Source organism: Nilaparvata lugens, chromosome X, assembly GCF_014356525.2.
Source record: "Nilaparvata lugens isolate BPH chromosome X, ASM1435652v1, whole genome shotgun sequence".
Lineage (NCBI taxonomy): Eukaryota > Metazoa > Arthropoda > Insecta > Hemiptera > Delphacidae > Nilaparvata > Nilaparvata lugens.
The window spans coordinates 3,392,145-3,414,025 of record NC_052518.1 but is presented as its reverse complement, the minus strand read 5'-3'; the positions used below and the strand labels follow the sequence as shown (position 1 = coordinate 3,414,025).

General features: G+C 33.4%; 1 protein-coding gene across 2 annotated transcripts in view; it reads right to left on the bottom strand.

Annotated features, from left to right (window-relative positions):
* Positions 1–21,881, bottom strand: part of LOC111056572 (protein CASC3) — a 65,441-nt gene continuing 43,560 nt past the window's right edge. Inside the window, exons 10-12 of one of the 2 annotated variants that reach the window (XM_039442241.1) lie at positions 16,633–17,871; positions 6,627–6,931; positions 1–2,485 (exon numbers count right to left, since the gene is read on the bottom strand). In XM_039442241.1, the coding sequence (XP_039298175.1) occupies positions 2,282–2,485; positions 6,627–6,931; positions 16,633–17,871 (1,748 nt within the window). In that variant the 3' untranslated portion in view covers positions 1–2,281. The remainder of the gene's footprint in view (positions 2,486–6,626; positions 6,932–16,632; positions 17,872–21,881) is intronic. The other variant, XM_022343950.2, reaches the window with a different exon arrangement.

Sequence of the window (21,881 nt, the reverse complement as noted above, 5' to 3'; positions counted from 1 at the left end):
TTTGAAAAATAAAGTTTTATTGAGTTGAATATAAATGAACCTTTAAACTTTAATAATAAATTTTACTTGATAAATGAAACTTGCATTCTTTAATCTTTATTAATCACTGGTGCTTATTCTAGGTTACTAGGTATGCTTATTCTCTCAGACGTTTCTCTCATAAAAAAATGGTTGCTGGCTTGTAGAAGTGTTTTTAGTTCTCTTGAAATTTTTCTGTAAAATTGAAATTTAAAATGTTTTAATTGAGAAATTCACATCCGCGAGGTTGGTAACCTTTAAGTATTCCTCCGCGACATCTAGCTCCGCCCATAGACAAAATATTGCATTACTATCAATCACTGGTCATACCCTATTCAGTGTTGAAGAGACCGGTGTCAGAAATGTTGTACTTTTTACATCGCGCGCGTCCTAGCTTACTGTAAAGTTTGAAGTCTAGTAGTCCATTTTTCGAAAGTGAGTGTGATTTTACCGTTAGTTTCAGATGAGTTATTATTAATTTTGTTAATTATAAACAGTTTTGACAATTTTCGTGATGTCAGATGTTCTAAGAACAAGTGGAATAGACCGACTCCTCAATGAAAGTAGTTCAGAAGATGAGCAAAACATTGACTTTTCAGATGACAGTGGGGAAGTGATAGAATACAACGAATTTTCGGATGATAGTGAAGTAGAAGGTGACAATGGAAGTGAATTAGAAACCAGTAATTTCGTTGATGAAAATTCTCCCGAATATGACGATATTGAGTTTATTCTTGGAAAGGATGGTGAAACAATCTGGTGTACGTCTGAAGTAGCAACAACCAGCAAGACTAAGAATAAAAATATTATAAAAATTCTCCCTGGTACAAAGAAGGTGGCTAAGAATGCAAAAGATGAAGTTGAAGCATTTTTATCAGTTATCAGCCTTGATATGTATGATGAGATTTCATATTGCACTAACCAGCATATTGTATCTTTAGCACCTCAATTGAAAAGAGAGCGAGATTGTTTACAATCGAATAGAACTGAAGTGGCCTGAACAAACAAAAATTGAGAAATAGAAAAGAACGTGAAACATTGAATGAGAGGTATGTTTCTGTACGGAGTTTTTACTATGTGTATTAAAAGTTTTCTTTCATAACCATCATTTTTTTAGTTCCCTCTAATATTAAAAATCCAAAACATAATAAAAATATCATACTAACATTCAAAAATAGTCTTGTAATGAAAATAATGGTAAAAGTTGCACATATAAATTGATATAGTAGCTATTTTAATGAAGGAACCAAGTGTTATATAAAGTACAACGCGCGCGTCCTCATGTTACAACAATAGGCGCGCGTCCCGGAAGGTTAAGTATCTTAATTAAAGTATTTAAAGTTAAATATTTGTTGTATTAAACCTATTTGGTAGCACGACAAAATGTCTCTATAAAAAATCTACTAATATTCTCTAATATTTCAAATCAGCCAAGATCTTATAATTACATAAAATACGTATAATATATGTAACAAACAATTCTTCTCAAACTCAACACTTTTTTATACTTGATTACATTTTTACAATGTTTTTTACATTTGGGACACCTAAGTTTTACATATTTACAACTTAGTGTATTAATGACTAGCCTAAATATTGGAGGCTGTACATTTTCTTATAAAATAATTTTCAGTATGTAATTGTATAAACATTTTTTACCCTAATAAAGAACTCTTAGTCGTTACTTGATAATATATACTAGTGTAATGGCTCAAATATGAGAGCCTAATGATACGTTTAATTATAAACAGTGTTCTTTGTTGACCAGCTGACCTAGGTTAAGTATGGCTTTGTAAATGTTCATAGCAACTGGAAATTATCACAAAATATAAAAATTTTACTAAATGTAATGTCTCAAATATTTTTTAAACATTTTTTACTCTAATAAAGAACTCTTAGTCGTTACTTGATAATATATACTAGTAGTGTAATATATACAGCCTAAATATTGGAGGCTGTACATTTTCTTATAAAATAATTTTCAGTATGTAATTGTATAAACATTTTTTACTCTAATAAAGAACTCTTAGTCGTTACTTGATAATATATACTAGTGTAATGGCTCAAATATGAGAGCCTAATAATACGTTTTATTATAAACAGTGTTCTTTGTTGACCAGCTGACCTAGGTTAAGTATGGCTTTGTAAATGTTCAGAGCAACTGGATATTATCACAAAATATAAAAATTTTACTGGTCGTCATTAATATAATATATTAATGAATAAACATAAATACTGGAAAATATTATAAACCAAAGATGTATTAAGGTTGGGCATCAGCCTGCTCCGGGTGACCTAGTGGGTGAGGAGGCAGACTCATATCTGCTGCCTCCGGAGGCGGCAAAATAGGAATAGCCACCTTTTTACGACGCGACGGCGTCTGCCGCGGTATTGCCGCTTGCGACTGAGGGCTGTAATAGGTAATGCCGTTTTGCCCTTGGTACACCTCTTGGACCTGCTGGACCGGCTGAAAAGCACCGACAAATTAGATAATTAAGTCATCATTATCAACCAGCAACTATCATCGTAATCTATACTATAATAAAGTAAAGAACTGGCTCATACACGCACAGGATAGAAAAAATATGTTTGACGCATCATCACGTCTCAACTACTGGACTGATTAACTTTAAATTTGGCATATAGATTCTTAATTAACCTAGGATGGAGGCCTATTTTCAATTCAAGATTTCATTCCGTCAAGTTTTCAATTTGTCAAGTCTTAAATAGACCCTTGCGGAGCACGGGTTACCAGCTAGTCATCAATATTAGTGTCATTTCCCACTCTAGATTATGATAAATGTCACAAAACTACATTCTTATATTAGTCTCTGGATCAATTTCAAAAACATTCTACTACTAAACAAATTAAGTTTTAGATACTGTTTTTCGTGAGATATGGTGATATAATTATAATAATTCTTCTAGTTTATGATAATATTATTATAGTTATATTATTCATCCATCATGAAACACTAGAAAATCGTCTAAAAATATCACGAATTATTGAAAAGTTACAAACACTGATAATGACAAAATAGGCGTTGAAACATGTATGTAATGGTGTCATCTTCAGTGTATTCAACTTTTTAATAAATTCGTGATATTTTTAGACAATATTCCAGTGATTCATAATAAGTAATTTTGTTTTATCATCTTTTTTTTGATTCGATTTTGGAATATATATCTGCAATTTGCTGTTTGCTATAGGTTTCTTCAGACCTGGCAAAGGAGAATAAAATCAATAATTTGTAATAGTTTACTATTGAATCTGGTATTGATAAAATAAGCCAGTAACAATAATTATCTAGTCTTTTTAATTTATAATAAAAATATTGCTGTATGTTCAATGTATCTTGCTTTGACATATGAAGATGCTTGTCTAGAGTAAACGCATTTTACATCATCATCATAAATCAGCTGTCGAGTTGACTATAAATTGCATGCCATGACGCATGCAATTCAATTCAATTTATTTTCCTTTACACACATACATAAAATACAAGTAATATTAAATTACAACAAGAATAAACAACTAGCAAAATTAGTAAAAAAAAAAAACAAAAATGTCCGTACAAGATGCTAATTCAGAATTTGGTGAATTTAAACTTCAACCACCGATCGGTATGCTGAATAGAAACGAATTGAACTTTTAGTTTAAACGGATTTATTGATGCACAACTAATGCCTAGTCCACACTTTGGCCGAGCCTGGTAAGCTTGGTCGCGTTGGTCTTGCCATCCACACTGCAATGTGATCCGTGCTCAATCAAGACCAGCGGTAGCCAACGTTGGCAAGCGCTCGCTGCACGGAGCGCAGCATTCAAAATTGCAAATTGAAAATGGAGTTGAAGGTTGAAAATATTACTAGAAGGGACAAAATAAAAAAAGGAACGCGATAACATTTAATTCACAGAAAATCAAAACTCAATAATTATACAGTATACAGAGAAATCAGCAGATCAGACGACAAAACAGAAAACAACACGCAATGGTTGGATGGTTGGTTTGCCAGTGCTGGCCTTCGTTGGCCTACGCTGGGCTGGCCTCCACTCGGAAAAATTGGAGCGATGGCCAATGAAGGCCAGCAATGACAAATCCTCATCCACATACACAATGGGCCATATGAATAAAGTTGAGCATTTGCTTATACTTCTAAAATATGGAGCATTTGCTTCATTTTCTATGAATAAACGTGAGCAAAACCTTTTGCTCATGCTCATAAAAAATAGTTTGAGCATTTGCTCAAAAGTAAAAGCTTTTGCTCAACTTTTGAAGCAAATGCTTCAAGAAAAGTGAGTCTAGTCTAGAGCAGCTTATCACCTTTTGCTCATAGTAAAATGGCTCAACTAATCCAGAAACTATACCAGATACGATCACAACCAATAGTTGAGAAATATAAAACTCTTATTAGATTCAACCATGATATATATATCACCATTATCCCTACAACAGAATATATACAAAAGTTAGTCATCACAAAATAGGAGATAGGCATTTAAAAAGATGAGAGTGTGGACGATTATAAGAAGGCTATTGATATTATAAGAATATGCTGAAGATTATTATAGAGATGACATTTTTTCACGCTATTATTTCAAAATTCTAAACTCAACTAACCTAAAACTATTCATAAATAGAAAACAGAGCAGACGACGCAAACACAAGCGGTGCACCCTACTTGCATATTTAGCGCTTCCGTGAGCTATAAAAACAAAGTAAGGCTACAAAAGCGAATCAGCTGATGAAAAATCTTTAAAATACGTGAGCATTTGCTCCAGAGTTCAGGAGCATGAGGTAAAGCTTATTCATATAAAAATGAGCAAATGCTTCTACCTTTTGCTCATGAGCAAAACCTTATGCTCCATGCTCTTGCTCATGAGCATTTGCTCTGGTTTTATTCATATGGGCCATTGGCGCTGGCCGACGTTGGCCTTCGTTGGGCCAATGAGATGGGGCATACGAGTTGGCTAACCTCATTCCTCATAATTATTATATCAAATCAGAATTAAGAAACAAAACGAAAACATTCAAAGACGAATAGGAGAAAGTAGTGTTTACTATAACAAATTATTTTACAAGCTCAGTCAAGATAAATTAAACATAAAGAAATTTATTACCCTAAAATTGTGAATAAAAACAACTAGATATTGGTCCTTGTGAATAAAAACTGAGCATGAGGCATAAGGTTTTGCTCATGAGCTGGTAGAAGCATAAGAATTTGCTCATTTGAAGAGAAAGAAACTTTATTTCGCCAAAATACAAAATCACTAGAGAATATTTCCAATTAATAATACAATAATAATTTTTATATGAATGAGCTTCACCACCTTATACTTTTACCTCATGCTTTTGAACTCTGTAGCATATTTTCAAGATTTTAGCAGCAAAGCTACTCACATATTTTACAGATTTTTCATCAGCTGATTCGTCTTACTTTGTTTTTTTTTTTAGTGAAAGGTTAGAATGTGCTACTCACGTAAGCGCTAAATATGCAAGTGTAAACACCGCATGTGTTTGATCGTCTGCGCTGTTCTCTATCCATGAATTGAGCTTTAGGTTAGTTGAGTTCTGACTTTTGAAATAATAGCGTGAAAAATGTCATCTCTATTATAATCTTCAGCATAATCTTATAATTTCAATAGCCTTCTTATAATATCTTTCACTCTCATCTTTTTAAATGCTTATTTCCTATTATGTGATGGCAAAAAAGTAGAAGTAACATGACAACTAGGGCTCTGCCCCATCCGATAGGTATCTTTTGTAGGATAATGATGATATATATCATGGTTGAATCTAAAAAGAGTTTTTTAGTTCTCAAGTATTGGTTGTGATCGTATCTGGTATAGTTTCTTCTTCCTCTAAAGAATTAGTTGAGCTATTTTACTATGAGCAAAAGGTGATAAGCTGCTCTAGACTAGACTCGCCTTTTTTGAAGCATTCGCAAATGCTCTAGTTTATTCATACAATTTTGAGCATAAGTTTTACTTTTGAGCAAATGCTTAAACTATTTTGTTGATGAGCATGAGCAAAAGGGTTTGCTCACGTTTATTCATAGAAAATGATGCATATGCTCAATATTTTAGAAGTATAAGAAAAACTTTATTCATATAGCCCATTTTCAGAACCACTGGCTTAATACTAAACAGTTACAAATGATCATTGAAATATTGTTTGATGGTAGCGTACTTGCCTCTGGGTTGGATTGGATGTAGTAAGTTTTTTGTCTATTATTTCCATCCACGGGCCTTAGTCTTGTGCTATTTATACTCCGTACAAATTAACTTAGACTTGGGATGGACATGCGCAGCAGAGAAGGCATACAGCGGCAGGGATACAACGGCGGCTATGTTGCCGTTGTGTACCGGCCAGCGTACTCTAATTTCCAGTGAGTATTCAAGCGCTCATGTTAAAATTAGGAAGTTTCCTCCCTGCAATCACAGACTCACTGACTCTATTCGACAAATTGACAGACTGCGCTTCCACCTATGACTCTATCCATCACTATAATTGGCTGATCTCCCTCCATTTCTCTGCGTCGCAAATTCCTCCATGTCTGAAGTAAATTTGCACGGAGTATAGCTGATATTTTCTTCAAGGCGAACTAACCTGAGGATGCGGCGGCGGCAGTTGAGGAGGCGCCATTTGGGGCTGCATTTGGGGCGGCATTTGAGGCGGCTGCATTTGGGGCGGCATTTGAGGTGGCTGCATTTGGGGCGGCGGCATTTGAGGCGGCTGCATTTGGGGCGGCGCCAATTGTGGAGGCGGAAGTTGAGGTGTCCGGATCACAGTCGGCATCGGATAGGCAGCAGCATAGGCGGGCTGCGCAGGCGGAGGCGGTGCAAAAGGTGGAGGCGCGAATGCCACCATCGGCATGGGAGGCGGTTGCGGAGGTGGATAGTCCGGTACGGCGACTGAAATATCCATGCATACCGTGTTTCATTCACAACTCTTAAGTTGGGTTATCGTTTGTGCGTAAATGCCGTCGTCGACCACGACAGGGAGACAATTTCAGATTGGGTAAATTTCAATTTGTCTACATAACCTAAAATATTATGTTCAATTATGTTTTAATGAGGCAGGTTGAGCTTATACATTTTTATACTTTTGAATGGCAATATGTTGATATTATTAGAAATGTTCTTTGATAATAAAGACAAATAATGAAAAGTTATTTGATCAGCTGTTTTAGCACATTTGAAATTTGAACAATATGAATGACAACAATGCTTGCCGTCGTCGACTGCGGAAATTTACGCATAAACAAGGGCAAGGTGCATTTTCGTTTGTGTAAACTTTCGCAGTCGACGGTAACAAGCATTGTTGACATTCATATTTTCCAAATTTGTGCTAAAACAGCTGATCAAATAACTTTTCATTATTTGTGTTTACTATTCAAGAATCAAAACATTTCTAATAATATCAACATATTGCCATTTAAAATTATAAACTCTACAATTAAAACATAATCTATTAGGTTATTTAGACAAATTGAAATCCACCCAATCTGAGATCCTCAACCTGTCGTGGTCGACGACAGCATTTACGCACAAACGAAAACCCAGCTTTAAACACGTAGGCCCGGTTGCACAACAGCCGGTTGAATTTTAATCGTGATTAATTTCACGAGAACCAATCAGAGAAGGCGTTTTTGAAAATACGGCTTCTCTGATTGGTTCTTGTGGAATTAATCAAGGTTAAAATTTAACCGGCTGTTGTGCAACCGGCACGTATTGTTTCAAAAAAAAAAAAAACAGCCCCAAATAAGCAACATAACAATAATAAATTCCATCTTGAAATGCACAATATGAAATACACAATACAATCCATAATTAAAATTAAATGTTAAAATAAACTACTTTGAAAAGTTATTGATATTGGAGAGTTGTAATAAGCCAAAAAAAGATGAGAGTCGACATGAAATGGTGATGGAGAGAGATGATAACAAGCATGAAAGAGAAGATGAGGTGATGATGATGATACAGAAGTCAGTCTGGTCACAAGCAATCAGTCGCTATCTTGAAGCAAAAACTAAATGATGGAAGATTTGAATAGAATCCAAGGAAAATATGGATGGCCATTGCGCCCGTTCTGGGAACATTGAATGTGGTAAATTGTCCGATTCACAATTTACCGGGTAAAAAGTTCCGCGTCCCATGGGAGGAATTTTGACAGATTCTGTACCAGAAACTAGTTCCAGTTCAAAGTTCATGCCCCACAATCGGAGCCTGGTAAATTATGACAGTTCAAATCTTCGGAGCTCTCATTGGTCGATTGAATTGTAGTCTGCTTGTTTCTTTGTGCATGCGCTGATAGCTTGTTACCACATCATAGCCATAGAATACATAACAAACAAAATGATGTTTGATGACCATTCGTTAAATGAATTTTTCTCTATAGAAAATTTGAGAGTAATAGAATGAAAGAGATGCACACTTTTCTAGACGGTAAATTTGTAAAACAGCCTTTCTCCATTCACGCAGCTAGTGAACGACATATTTTAGTGTAAATCAACTTCATAAGTGCGCGCCAAAAGCTTGAACCAACGATTTGAAATGGTGTTCAATGGGAATATTTTGCACTAATCACGTGATTGAACAATTTACCACTTTTTCAAGTTCCCAGAACGTACACAATGTTGGAAAAGAGATGGAATGCTGAGGTTTGCGAGACGATCACTGGAGAGATGGGTGAGGGGAGGCGAGGTCCGACTCTGAGTTGAAATGGAAGATTTATTATAAATGACAGATAACCAACTGCTGGAATATTATTACTGTATTATAACTATTTAAAATATCCAATGGAAGCTATATAAATAGAACTGAGGACTCCTGCTACTGCAAATATTGACCGAAGAACTACATACTGTTCTGGGCACAGTTTTTGGACAGTTTTATTTTAAAAAAATCCTTCTGCTATTTGGTCAATATTTGCAGTAGCAGAAGTAAATAGTTCTATCTTTATTGCTTTCATTGGACATTTAAAATAATTATTATACAATAACAAAAACTAAATTTCGAATACATATAATCTATATGGGCACTGAGATTCCAATCCTCGGATTTTTATTTCAAAATTACCTTTTTTCAAAGAAGAAATATCAATAAAATTCTTGAAAATTGGTCTTATCCCATATAAACCCATGTATTAGCGATAACGATTTTACCTGAAGTTGGTTGACTGATTGCTTGAGACCCAATATCCTCTATGTAGTCACTGTTCAACTTGACTATCATTAGCGCAAATTACTGCAGACTGCTTATGATTATACTGGTTTCTATACTCACTGAAGCAAGTTTTATTATTTTGAGATCAAAAGTAAAAAAAGATTCGTATGACTTTTGTTTGTGGGGAGGGTCCCACCTATATAATATAATTTTATTCGTCAATGGATCTTACGACTGTCCTATTTCAGCCAGGAACAAAATATAAGTGACAAATTACCGGGATATGTATTTCCTAAGGTGCGTACAGATATACGCGCCGCGAACATGAACAATTCACTTTTAATCAGCTGATGCCAAGCTTTTTATATCTGTATCTTACCTTTTCTGTAAAAATACAGATATAGTCAGCTGATTAAAAGTGAATTGGAGCGTATATCTGTACGCACCACATGCATCAACTCTCCATAGACCAAACCAAGATAATTAAGCAAAGAATACAGCTAGGCCCGTTTGCACAAAAGCCGGTTAAATTTCAAGTGATTAATTTCACGAGAACCAATCATAAGGCTTTTTCGAAAAGAACGCTTCTCTGATTGGTTCTCGTGAAATTAATAGCGATTAAAATTTAACCAGCTTTTGTGCAACCGGCACTAAGGATAATAGATAGAAGGTTGCACAATAATCAGCTGATTAAAGTATAATAACAATGAGGGTTGACGTAATCTTATACATTATGTATTCTTATGGGGGTCGATACTAAATCTCTATTGAAATTACCCAAGAAAATAGTAGCTTGAAGTTCCTTCAAGAAAAGCTAACGGTTCTCCATCAGGAAAATAGGATTATAAAGTATGGTAAAATAATCTTTGTGAAAATTTTTATTTATTCACCATAATATACAGAGTGTTTACGAATTCCCTACCAATAGTCTAGGGTATTGTTTCTGGGTAAAAAACATACCTAAATATCATATTTAAATTGTCCGGAAGTCTTCAGTTACTCACACAGCGGCCATTTTGCTTTTTTCACTTATTATTTTTTTCTAAATAATGGTTAAACATACGAAATTAAAATTTTTGCACGATCATTTATAACAACTAGACAATGCTAGAAAATAATTATGATAAATAATTTTTCAAATTCATGAAACAAAATTGCGGTAATTTAAAATTTTGTTTCAATATTAACTGAGAATTCAATTTCCTATCGATTGGTATCAGATTTTCCAAGATTGGACTGATATTAACTGAGATATGGCAGCCTTAGTGATAGGTGACCACTGAAAGTTTGTTGTAGTGCAATCAAGGCATGCTGATAAGAGTCGCCTCAATGATACAACAATCTCTATTTGCATTGCATGTTAATTGTAAGCGATTTCAGGTCATCTCAAACAATTAAATAACGTTACATAACCCTCTAAAGGTGGGTCATCAACCACTAAAGCTGCCATATCTCAGTTAATATTAGTCCAATCTTGGAAAATCTGGTACCAATCGATAGGAAATTGAATTTACTAAAAAACTTTATTCCTGTGAAGTTTCTGTAAAACTTGGTTTCTGAGTTATTCAAGAAACAAAATTTTAAATGGCCGCAATTTTGTTTTATGAATTTGAAAAATCATCATAATTATTTTCTAGCATTGTCTAGTTGTTATAAATGATCGTGCTAAAATTTCAGTTTCGTATAGGAAATTGTATCGTATAGGAAATTCGTATAGGAAAAAGTATCGATAGGAAATTGAATTTACTAAAAAAACGTTATTCCTGTGAAGTTTCTGTAAAACTTGGTTTCTGAGTTATTCAAGAAACAAAATTTTAAATAGCCGCCATTTTGTTTTATGAATTTGAAAAATCATCATAGTTATTTTCTAGCATTGTCTAGTTGTTATAAATGATCGTGCTAAAATTTCAGTTTCGTATGTTCAACCATTATTCAGAAAAAAAATTAATGAAAAAAGCAAAATGGCCGCTGTGTGAGTAACTGAAGACTTCCGGTAATTTAAATATGATATTTAGATAATTATGTTTTTTATCCAGGAACAATGCCCTAGAGTATTGGTAGGGAATTCGTAAACACCCTGTATATTATGGATTGAGAGATTTTAATGTTTAAATCTACCAGGAAATCCATGAAACACAAATAATATTTAAGATCAACTATTATTGAATTTATTGTATTTGTCTGATCAAGAATTGATGTTACATAATTGTCTCACAAGGATATTGAAAACTATTCATTGGAGATATAGGGCCGGTTTCCGAGCTCGTGATCTATAAGTTCTGGACTTACAGAGTCCAGGACTAAAATAAGCTCTCGGGTCTAAATAGACTTTCTGAGTCACGATTTTATCTTCTAAACTCCGGAGTCTATCAAGTTCTCGACTTATTTGAGTCCAGGAGCAGATTAAGTAGAGTCCTAACGCAGTAGAATTATGCATAAAAAACAACCTCATTTTACGACTGTGACATAACCTAAAAATGTTCAAGCGAAATAATACAAGGATTACCTTGGAATTTATATTCCAATCTGAATGTTATTGATCAATGTCATATTCAACATATTAATAATAATATAACAATAATAAATTATTATTCCAGTTTTTTTTTCAAAACAAATACGTTTTCAAACTCAATAGCCTAATGAAAATGTTTATTCCAAAATCACTGGTTAGGATCAATGATCAATAATAGCATAACGTAAAATGAAATGTTTATTCATCATTCACCTTTCAAAGGGTTTGCTTTGAATAGGCCTACAAAGAAATCGAAATGTATTTTTACAAAATAGTTTGGAGAGCATGTTCATTTGAATTGTCCCGCTGCAATCAGCTGTTTCCGTTTTGCTATAATGCCAACAATACAACAGCAAAATATTGTTAATTTCCCTCATGTTTACTGCGTTAAAGTCATGTACTCAAATAAGTCGAGAACTTGATAGACTCTGGAGTTTAGAATAGTTCTTTTTCTTCTGGGCACCCACCGAAAAACCTTCGGGTTTGACAGGACCCTCAACTGTTTGTATTGTGAATAAAATTTCGACTTAGACTTATAAGCCCTTTCAGAAAGCGAAATTATAAACTCCAGGGTCTAACGTGATCTCTAAACTCCAGAGTCTATTCAAGTCCTCGACTACGTTAACGCTCTGACTCGGAAAGCCAATTTTATGACTCCAGAGTTTAGAGCCAGTTAAAGTCTAGAACTTAGCTAAATCCCGAGCTCGGAAACCAGGCCCTTAATAGTATTAATGAGTCGTTGGAATGTTCTTAACTACTCCAAGCCCCCTTGCAACCATGCACTTAAAATTTTCGACGAAAACTCACTTTCCTGGATCGCCATTTGAATTTGGTTGAAATTTACCTATGGCTATACACTTAAACTTGGCGAGCTGAACAAAAACGTTTGTAATAATCAGCTGACGAGTATTCCTTCTATGTATTAAACTTGACACGGAATAATAAACATGAAAAGAACACACAATGAACATGAATAATATTTAAGTGAAAAAATTGTTGATGTGTTTTCATAAAAAACACTAAAACCAACAATTCATCTTTTATAGGGATGGGTATCGATTCATCGGTGTTTAAAAACATCAATGTTCCAACATCAAACATAGGTTGTTTTTAACATCGATGTTTAGTGTTCGATGTTTTTCACTTATCGATGGTTTTACCTAGACATCGGTCATCCGATGTTTTTCCCAACTAAAAGGTATTTTTCAATCAGGCTCTTTGTATTTTTATGTGAGACTGTTGGATACTCTTGAAGATTTAAATAACTTCTGTGGCCCCTGTCAATGTTAGATACTTATTTAGAATTGAATAAGAGGTCGGATTCTTCGTTTCCTAGGAAGCAAGTTTTCTCTTATTACAAGTGATTTCCTCAACATACGTTCAATACCAATTAATTTAGCTCTGGAATAGAGGTCCTCAAATTGTAAGGATTGTAGATATCCATATAAAAAAAACTTCATTCATTTTCATTTCCTAAATAAAACTATCAGGTATCGAATGAATACGATATGAGTATCAATGATTGCTAAAATTAGCTTAGGATGTTATTCCAAGACAGAATCTTTGAGGTTATTCCGAGAGGTTTCTGACTTAACTATGAAGATGACAAATCTTGTGAACTAGAGTTGACGTAACTTTCTAGTCACAAGTCTTCAATTATTCGAAAGACTGTTACTTGAATACCAAAAGTCCAAAATTGCTGTAATTCCAGTTAGTAACTGTTAAAATATTGGAAAAATAGCTCCATATAAAATTGTAGTCACTTTAGAAGTTGTTTTTTGTATTTTCAAGTATTTCGAGATTTATGAAAAATATATACAGTACCTATAAATCAATCAACTTCCGAGATAATTGAGTTATATCTATACAGAATAATGAACTAATACTCTTTAAGCTTATTAACAGAAGCGATGTGGGTTCAATCAAATTGATTTCACCCTGTTTTATCAGATGAATAAGTGTTAAGTATCATATATTGAACATTATATCTTTCTTTTTAACTTTATTAATACTAATAAAAATCTATTCATCCATCGTATCTGACATGTCTTTTGAGTATTTATTCATTCGAAATTATTCAGTTTCGTCCGATGAGCGATTCGGGAAAAACTAGTCCACTGAGCGACCCATTGTTCAGAATAACAATAAGGATAGGCAGACGCTAAGAATGGGAGAACATGGGTGTCAAATCATCAGGGACTGTCACAGAGAAAGGCTAAATGTTTAGTGTCATGTGTAAACATTGAATACCGTCTTAATTTCTTTTATACAAAACAAATATTCAAAATATACAAAACAAATACTCGCAATACGATGTATTGATGATAATGATTGAATCAGAACTTCAGAACCCACCACTTTCCATAAAAACTAATCATTTGTTAAATAATATTTTATCCAATGAACTGTTATCAAATTTACAAACTGTTCTCTAAAGTCTGTGCAACTGACTAGCATTTTACTGGTGATATTTAAAAAAAAATCGATTTGAGTACTATTACTGGTGATAGTAAAAAAACTCCATAAGGTGTAACGATTGTAGATTGGCATAAACTTGGAATTTTTGATTGCTTCAGATGTGAAGTTGATCTTAAATCGTATTGATATCTGTGAGATTCTTTGTACCTTATCTATTTACAGTAGTGTTACTCATGCACTTGAAGAGATGCAGATGATTGATAGATCTTGTTGGAATTGTAAATTTGTATACATAAATATATTATAGGCTATAATGAAGATGAATTTGAACTGTTCAAAGATGAAAGCTATTCGATCTTAGCTTAACAATTACTGATTCCTTTTTATGGAAGGTGGTAGGTACTGATTCAATCATCATCATCAATATAATATAGTATACACATACGCTTGTGGCCTTCCTCCGTCACTGTCCCTGTTGATTAATGACACCCAAGACCTCCCAGTCATAGCGTCTGCCTATACTTCTTGTTATTCTGAACAATGGATCGCTCAGCGGACTGCTAACCCCCAAAATCGCTCATCGGAAATCGCTAATCGGACGTAACCAATTATTTTATCATTCTTATCATCCATTAAAAAAAGTAATATTATTAGTTCAACTTTATTCTCTTAACAAAATTTGGACATAAGAATACCGTCTTAATTTCTTTTATACGAAACAAATATTCAAATTTATAAAACAATATTTTAGAATATTTTCTTTTTTACATTCGATTAAATATCAATCTCCGTTGCTAAACGTCAAGTCTGATTACCTACAACTACAAACAATTTATAAACTCTCATTTTGGCTGCTGACAATCAATAATATTCCTATATTGTTGACTACTTTTCAAAAGCTCTGTCCCTTTCTTTTACATGTAAATGAAAAAGGAAATTGATTTCACTATCTGAGTTACTGTAAGGATATGATAGTCTTCCTAGTATCATCCGTAAAAACTAGTAAAAAAAAGTCCTAACTCCGCCTAAAAATTTTTTTTTTTATTTTCATTTACTGTTCGATGTTTATCACTTATCGATTTTAAGGTGAAAAAAACATCGATGTTTTGTCTTTCGATACCCATCCCTAATCTTTTACAAATAAATTTATAAGACCAGTGGTTAAGGCTGTACAAAGGCTGAAAATAAACTTCCTACTCGTGATATTTTTCCAAGTTTTTCGATTTGTATATCATCAAGCTATCAAAATGAAAACGTATTCTCAGGAAATTTTTTTCTGATTATCACTTTGAGATATGAGCGCCTAAAGATTGAATTCTTGGGACAGAACATTTCAAATGAAAATATAAATTTTTGAAAAAGTTATTCAATTTACCAATAAATATCATCAATATAACCAAAAATAACTCAACTAAAAGTTATTCTTAGTAAATTGAATAACTATCTTAAAAATTGATATTTTCAGAAAATTTTTGTTTTAATAGATCAACAATACCATGAAGAATCTATCCTCTGAATATCATGGATTTATCTATTACCGAATTTGAAATGTTCTGTCCCAAGAATTTAATCTTTAGGCGCTCATTTCTCAATAAGTGATGATCAGAAAAAAAATGGAAAAATATCAGGAGTAGAAAGTTTATTTTTAGCCTTTGCACAGCCCTAAGAACAGCATGTACATAGACAAAATAATAAGTAAAAAATACTAATAAGATAATAAGTCCTTAAAAGTATTTTAGATGAGAAATTGAATAAATTTTAATATGAACTGAGTTTTGGTCAGGAACCAAAAATTTCAACTGTTGGCGCTCTTATCTCAAAAAGTAATGAAAATAGTTCTGCAGGAATTTATTAAATTTTATAACTTGATAAAATCCAAAAGAAATACTGATAAACTGCCACAAGTGAATTGATCCAAAAACCTGTTGTACAGCCTTAAGGTTGAATAATATTGGTTGGATCCTTCAAATTTTACAAGAGAGTTTGAAAGCGAAACAACTGAAAGCGAAAACAGTTCATCATAATAGACATTACACTTTAAATACAAGTATACATAAGCTCAATTTTTTACCGTTTATAGACTTTGGAAAGAACAAATTTTCATGACATTATTACACTCAATATAATATTATATACTTGTTAAAAATTATTTTTATGGATTGACTATCCACTACAAAAAATTAGACTTGGGGCGTGAGTAATGTGAGATTTTTTATGGGAGATAATTATTTAACATGTTTTGGGTTGTTTACAAACTACAGAAAAACTATGCTTATTAGAGCATTCATGCACATGCATATGCACATGCGCATGCACAACACTACAAAAAATTTAGATGGCTTGTAGAACGAGATCAGGTAATAAGTGCACACAGTAGACATGTAGAAAAAGCACCATTCTGCTACATGCACACTAATCTACAATATTGTCTAATAGTGTGCAAATCTTACTTCAATCTGTCTTACAAAGCATCTGAATTAATATACAAATTGACTTTTTTTTATACGAAAAACCTTACGATTTTCATGTACGGCAGGAGGTCCTGTGGCAGTTGGATGATTATTCCTTGAAAATGAGCTGATTCTTGCCATGTTAGGTATAACTGGAAGTATGCATGATTGAGGTCTGCCATTGTTATCCACGAATGGAACGTCCATAATTTCATAGGCATTTGATGATTGGGTACTCAATATAAATGAGCCCCCTGAACCAAGGACTTCGGCCGTGTAACTTCCATCCGGATGATGTTCACCTACTTTCTTGATAAAATACACGGGCGACGGTGTTCCGGCGGAGCTAGCGTTTGAATCGGACTGAGATGGTTCTTGAAAATCATTTGTTACTGGCTGCATATGGATTGAGAATGCATTTGGATCAGATCTATGGTAGTTTTGCTGAACGGCGTCAGCAATTGCTTCGAAGGGTTTCATAAGTTTGGCAAAAGAATCAGTAGAATCTTGAACTTCCACAAGCGGCAACGCTCCTGATGCCTCGTTCATGTCATTGACCACATTGGTCGCTGATTGTTCTTCGGATGGTAACACTGCTCCATCCAGGTTCATCTCAGCAGTATTCATCACACTGGATGATGGTTGTCCTTCCAACGGCAACCCTGCTTCGTTCCTTTCATACATTTTAATAGGAGATTTTACCTCACTGGTAGATGGTTGTCCTGTTGCTGTTGACAACCCTACTTCGTTTATATTGGTAGATGGTTCTACGGAAGGCAAATCAGTTATTATAGGTCCATTATTGTCATGAGTTATATTATCATTAACCAAGGTGAAAGTAGTTCTACTGCCTGATGAAAAAATTTTGAAGGTGAAAGACACCGATTTGTTAACACGCGCTTCGATAGCGACTTTTTTTCTGTCGGTTTCATCTTCAAGAGTCACTTTTCCAGACATACTTGGTTGTTCAGTAATGTGATTGATCACATTACTTTTGGTGCTTACTTCAACACCATCATCTGTGTTCACAGTTGGTTGTTCAACTGCCTCAACTACTTTATCGCTCACATTACCTTGAGCGCTTACTTCAACACCATTATCTGTGTTCACATTTGGATGTTCAACTGCCTGTTCATCTACTAGATCGCTCACATTACTTGGAGCGGTTAATTCTTGGCCAATTGCATCTTCATCTGTGTTCTTACTTGGTTCCGCAACTGCCTTGTCTACTTGAACACTCACATTTTTCTGAGGTGGTACGATCTTGATGAAGTGCGTGAATAGTTCATCGATAGTAAGTGATTTACCTGTCAAGACAGAGAAAAAGAAGTGCTGGATGTTAGTATCTGATTCGCCTCCTATAAATTGAAAATAAAAGAAATGAAAATTTGAAATGAAGCTCCTGGGCACTCCTCGAATCCTGGCTATGAATATACTATACTAAAGAAATTTAAAACATCATGCGTTACAAGAGGAAATCAAAATTTATGATCCAAGAAAATTGAGAAGCAACAGTTCGAGAGTTTAGAGTAGAATTAAATTAATCAGATTGAACAATTGAAACGATTGAACAATTTATATATTGAATTGACTAACTCAAAAAAAAACTCCAATTCAAATAAAATATATTGAATTGACTAACTCAAATAAAAAAAACTCCAATTCAAATAAAATAATAGTCATTTATTTGTTCACAGCCAAGCCATACAAATACAATTCTTGAAGCCTGTTTTTGTATTTTATTAGAAACTTATTTTTGATTGGGATTTTTTAATTCTATGTATTTTATGTTGAATTGAATAAAGGTATTGATTGATTTGATTGAATTGAAATACAAATAAAATTTTAATTTGTATCGCTGGCCGTGAACAGTAAAATAATTATTTATTTTAAAACATATCATTAAATTTATGAATATTGTTTTCCTATCCTTAACATATTAAATCCATAACACCTATAATTTAAATAATCATACGAATAGCTTATATTTAATATAAAGCTATATAAACTTTATAAAAATTTAAATATTTATAAAAATGTTATAGCTTTAAAGAAAACAGAAAAGTGACCAAACATAATAATAATTGACTGAGCGTACTGGTATCAATCAACTTTGATGGTTGAAGGATTTCATGCCAAATACTAATCGACTTTCATGAGATCTGACAGTGTCTTTTTTACTTTCCTTGCCCTATTACCATAGGTAAGGAAAGTATTGCTTTCCAAAAAAAATTAAGGTACCCTAATTTCATGTTTTCTATACGTTTCAAGGTCCCCTGAGTCCAAAAAAATGATTTTTGGGTGTTGGTCTGTGTATATATATATATATATATATATATATATATATATATATATATATGTGTGTGTGTGTGTGGTGTGTGTGTGTGTGTGTGTGGTGTGTGTGTGTGTATGTCTGTGAACACGATAACTCCATTCCTAATTAACCGATTGACTTGAAATTTTAAACTTAAGGTCCTTATACCATGAGGATCCGACAATAAGAAATTCAATAAAATCCAATTCAAGATGGCGGAAAAAATGGCGGATAGTTACTAAAAAAACATGTTTTTCACGTTTTTCTCGAAAACGGCTCTAACGATTTTCTTCAAATTTATACCATGGATAGCTATTTATAAGCCCTATCAACTGACATGAGTCTCATTTCTGGGAAAATTTCAGGAGCTCCGTAATATTCTTGAGAAAAATGGCGGATAATGACTAAAAATCCATGTTTTTCACAGTTTTCTCGAAAACGGCTCTAACGATTTTCTTCAAATTTATACCATGGATAGCCATTTATAAGCCCTATCAACTGGCATGAGTCTCATTTCTGGGAAAATTTCAGGAGCTCCGTAATATTCTTGAGAAAAATGGCGGATAATGACTAAAAATCCATGTTTTTCACGGTTTTCTCAAAAACGGCTTTAACGATTTTCTTCAAATTTAAACCATGGATAGCTATTCATAAGCCCTATCAAATGACATAAGTTCTTTTCCTGGGGGGAAAATTGCAGGAGCTCCATAATATTCTCGTGAAAAATGGCGGATAATTACTGAAAAACCACGTTTTTCACGATTTTCTCAAAAATAACTTGACCGATTTTTTTCAAATTCATACCCTGTATAGTTATTTATCAGCTCTATCAACTGGCATGAGTCTCCTTTCCGGGAAACCAATGGGGGGTCCACCCCATCCTTGGGAAATGGACTTAGTAACCTCCTTCTCGTGCATGAGGTAGGTAGGTAGCGCAGTTCATAAAAAGAACACATAGTCGAGATATTTCATCTGTAGAACAGCTGTTTTGACGACTTTAAATCGTAGTTTCAAATATGAGCAAGGAAAGTTGTGTGAGTGTACCACACCATATTTTTTAAATTGCGCAACAATGTCTGTGAATGAATTTTTGGAATTTGGAATTATAACACATGAAAAAATTATGTTTTTGTGAATTAAGGAAACCTTGAAACGTATAGAAAGCTTGAAACAATTCAAATTATATACTCCTTGTTGTAAGAATATATTATAATTACATGACAACTCGAATTTTGTGACAAAAGCGCACTACTAGAGGGTCTCGACTATAGTATGGGTCCATAGCTTTGTCTCTGTGACATCGAAACAGTAAATAGGCAAGGTTTAGTTCGTGGGGTAATATTCAGGACTTATCAAAAACATCAGGCTTCAGAGACCCTAGATCCCTAGATGGACGAAGCTCACTATACACAAATTCTTCATGTATGAAAGAGTAGCAACATATCACAAACAATTGAAAGAGCATGTTGAACGAATGTCAGCTGATTTGCTAAAAGGAGTATACGTGTGTCTTCAATAAATGTCTTCAATAAAACATTTTGAAGACAGATCAAGGAAAAGCATTGGTAGGCAACAAAGGAATTAGAGTCGAAAAATTATTTCTTAATGAGTTACTGTGATAAATTACTGAATATAAACTTGATCAATGTAGAAACTTCCCCGAAAAGAAACACTGGAGTTTAAAAATCATTCTCCCACATTCAACAATATTACAACTCAATGTTTGAATACAAATAATCATTAATCCTTATAGAGGTGAATGAATATAATATTTATTGAAGACTGTAAATAATGATTTTTAATAACGATGAATTGGATCATTTTATTTTTAACAAGAAATATACAAAATGTCAATATAATTGTTATTCAAAATGGGAAAAGAAATTTATACAAAAGTTTGGAGATAATATAGCCGTTCTTTGAGATTGCCATAATCAATCAACTGATACATTCAATAGATTATAAATTGATAAACCATATTAATTACTCAGTACGCTCGTTCAATTAAAAAGAAGTCTCGATTATGTGACCTGCAACGTTAAGTCGGATATAATCTGGAATAACATAGAAACTTGATTTTCCAAATTTTAAGGTTATGTGTTGCTATAAATGTAGATGGAGGAAAAAATGTTATGGGCAAGTCCCATGATACTAATTAGAAACCAAGAGTTTTTCTCCCTTAGGGAGGAGTTGCACTTTAGTCCCTATGTGCACAAATCCTGTATAGTTACAATACTTTTGAACTTGGGTCAAAGAGTTTATGATTTCTCCACATTGGGAGGATGTAGTGATAAAACGGAAGGTCGGATAATCGAGCCTGTCCACTGAATAAAAATATCATTATAATATGCCATCTTATTTATCTCTTTCCTGTATAGGGCTACTTGTAATATAAATACAAAGAAAATAATTAAAAATCTCAGTACCCTTTTTTTAAAAATATTTTATCACGACATGTTTCGGTCAATTATGCCATTTTCAAGTGATAATGTAAGTGATTTAAGTTATCTCTTGAAAATGGCATAATTGACCGAAACATGTCGTGATAAAATATTTTTAAAAAAAGGGTACTGAGATTTTTAATTATTTTCTTTATATTCATTATAATATGATTATAGACAGAAAATAATAAGAAGAATAGCACGGGTTCTCAACCTTTTTTTGCTTTACGCCCCCCTTAGAATCCTAAATTTTTCTCACACTATTTCAAGCTTTGAAAATATATTTCTAAAATGTATTTATTAAAATTTCGACTTTAAAAAAATAAAATATCCGTAAATGATGCATATAAAATGGTATTAAGTTGTGTAATGGGAATGAGGCCTGTCATGACTGATAAGCATGTGATGCTGATTTAATTAAAATTCAACAGTAGCTGGAATGAGAATATGAAAAGTATCAAATTTCCAAACACGTCAACAATTGAAGCCTTGAAGTTTGAGACAGTGGGACTGTCAGTTTTGGGTTATTCCCGAGTAAAGGGCAGGTAACACCGAGCTCGCG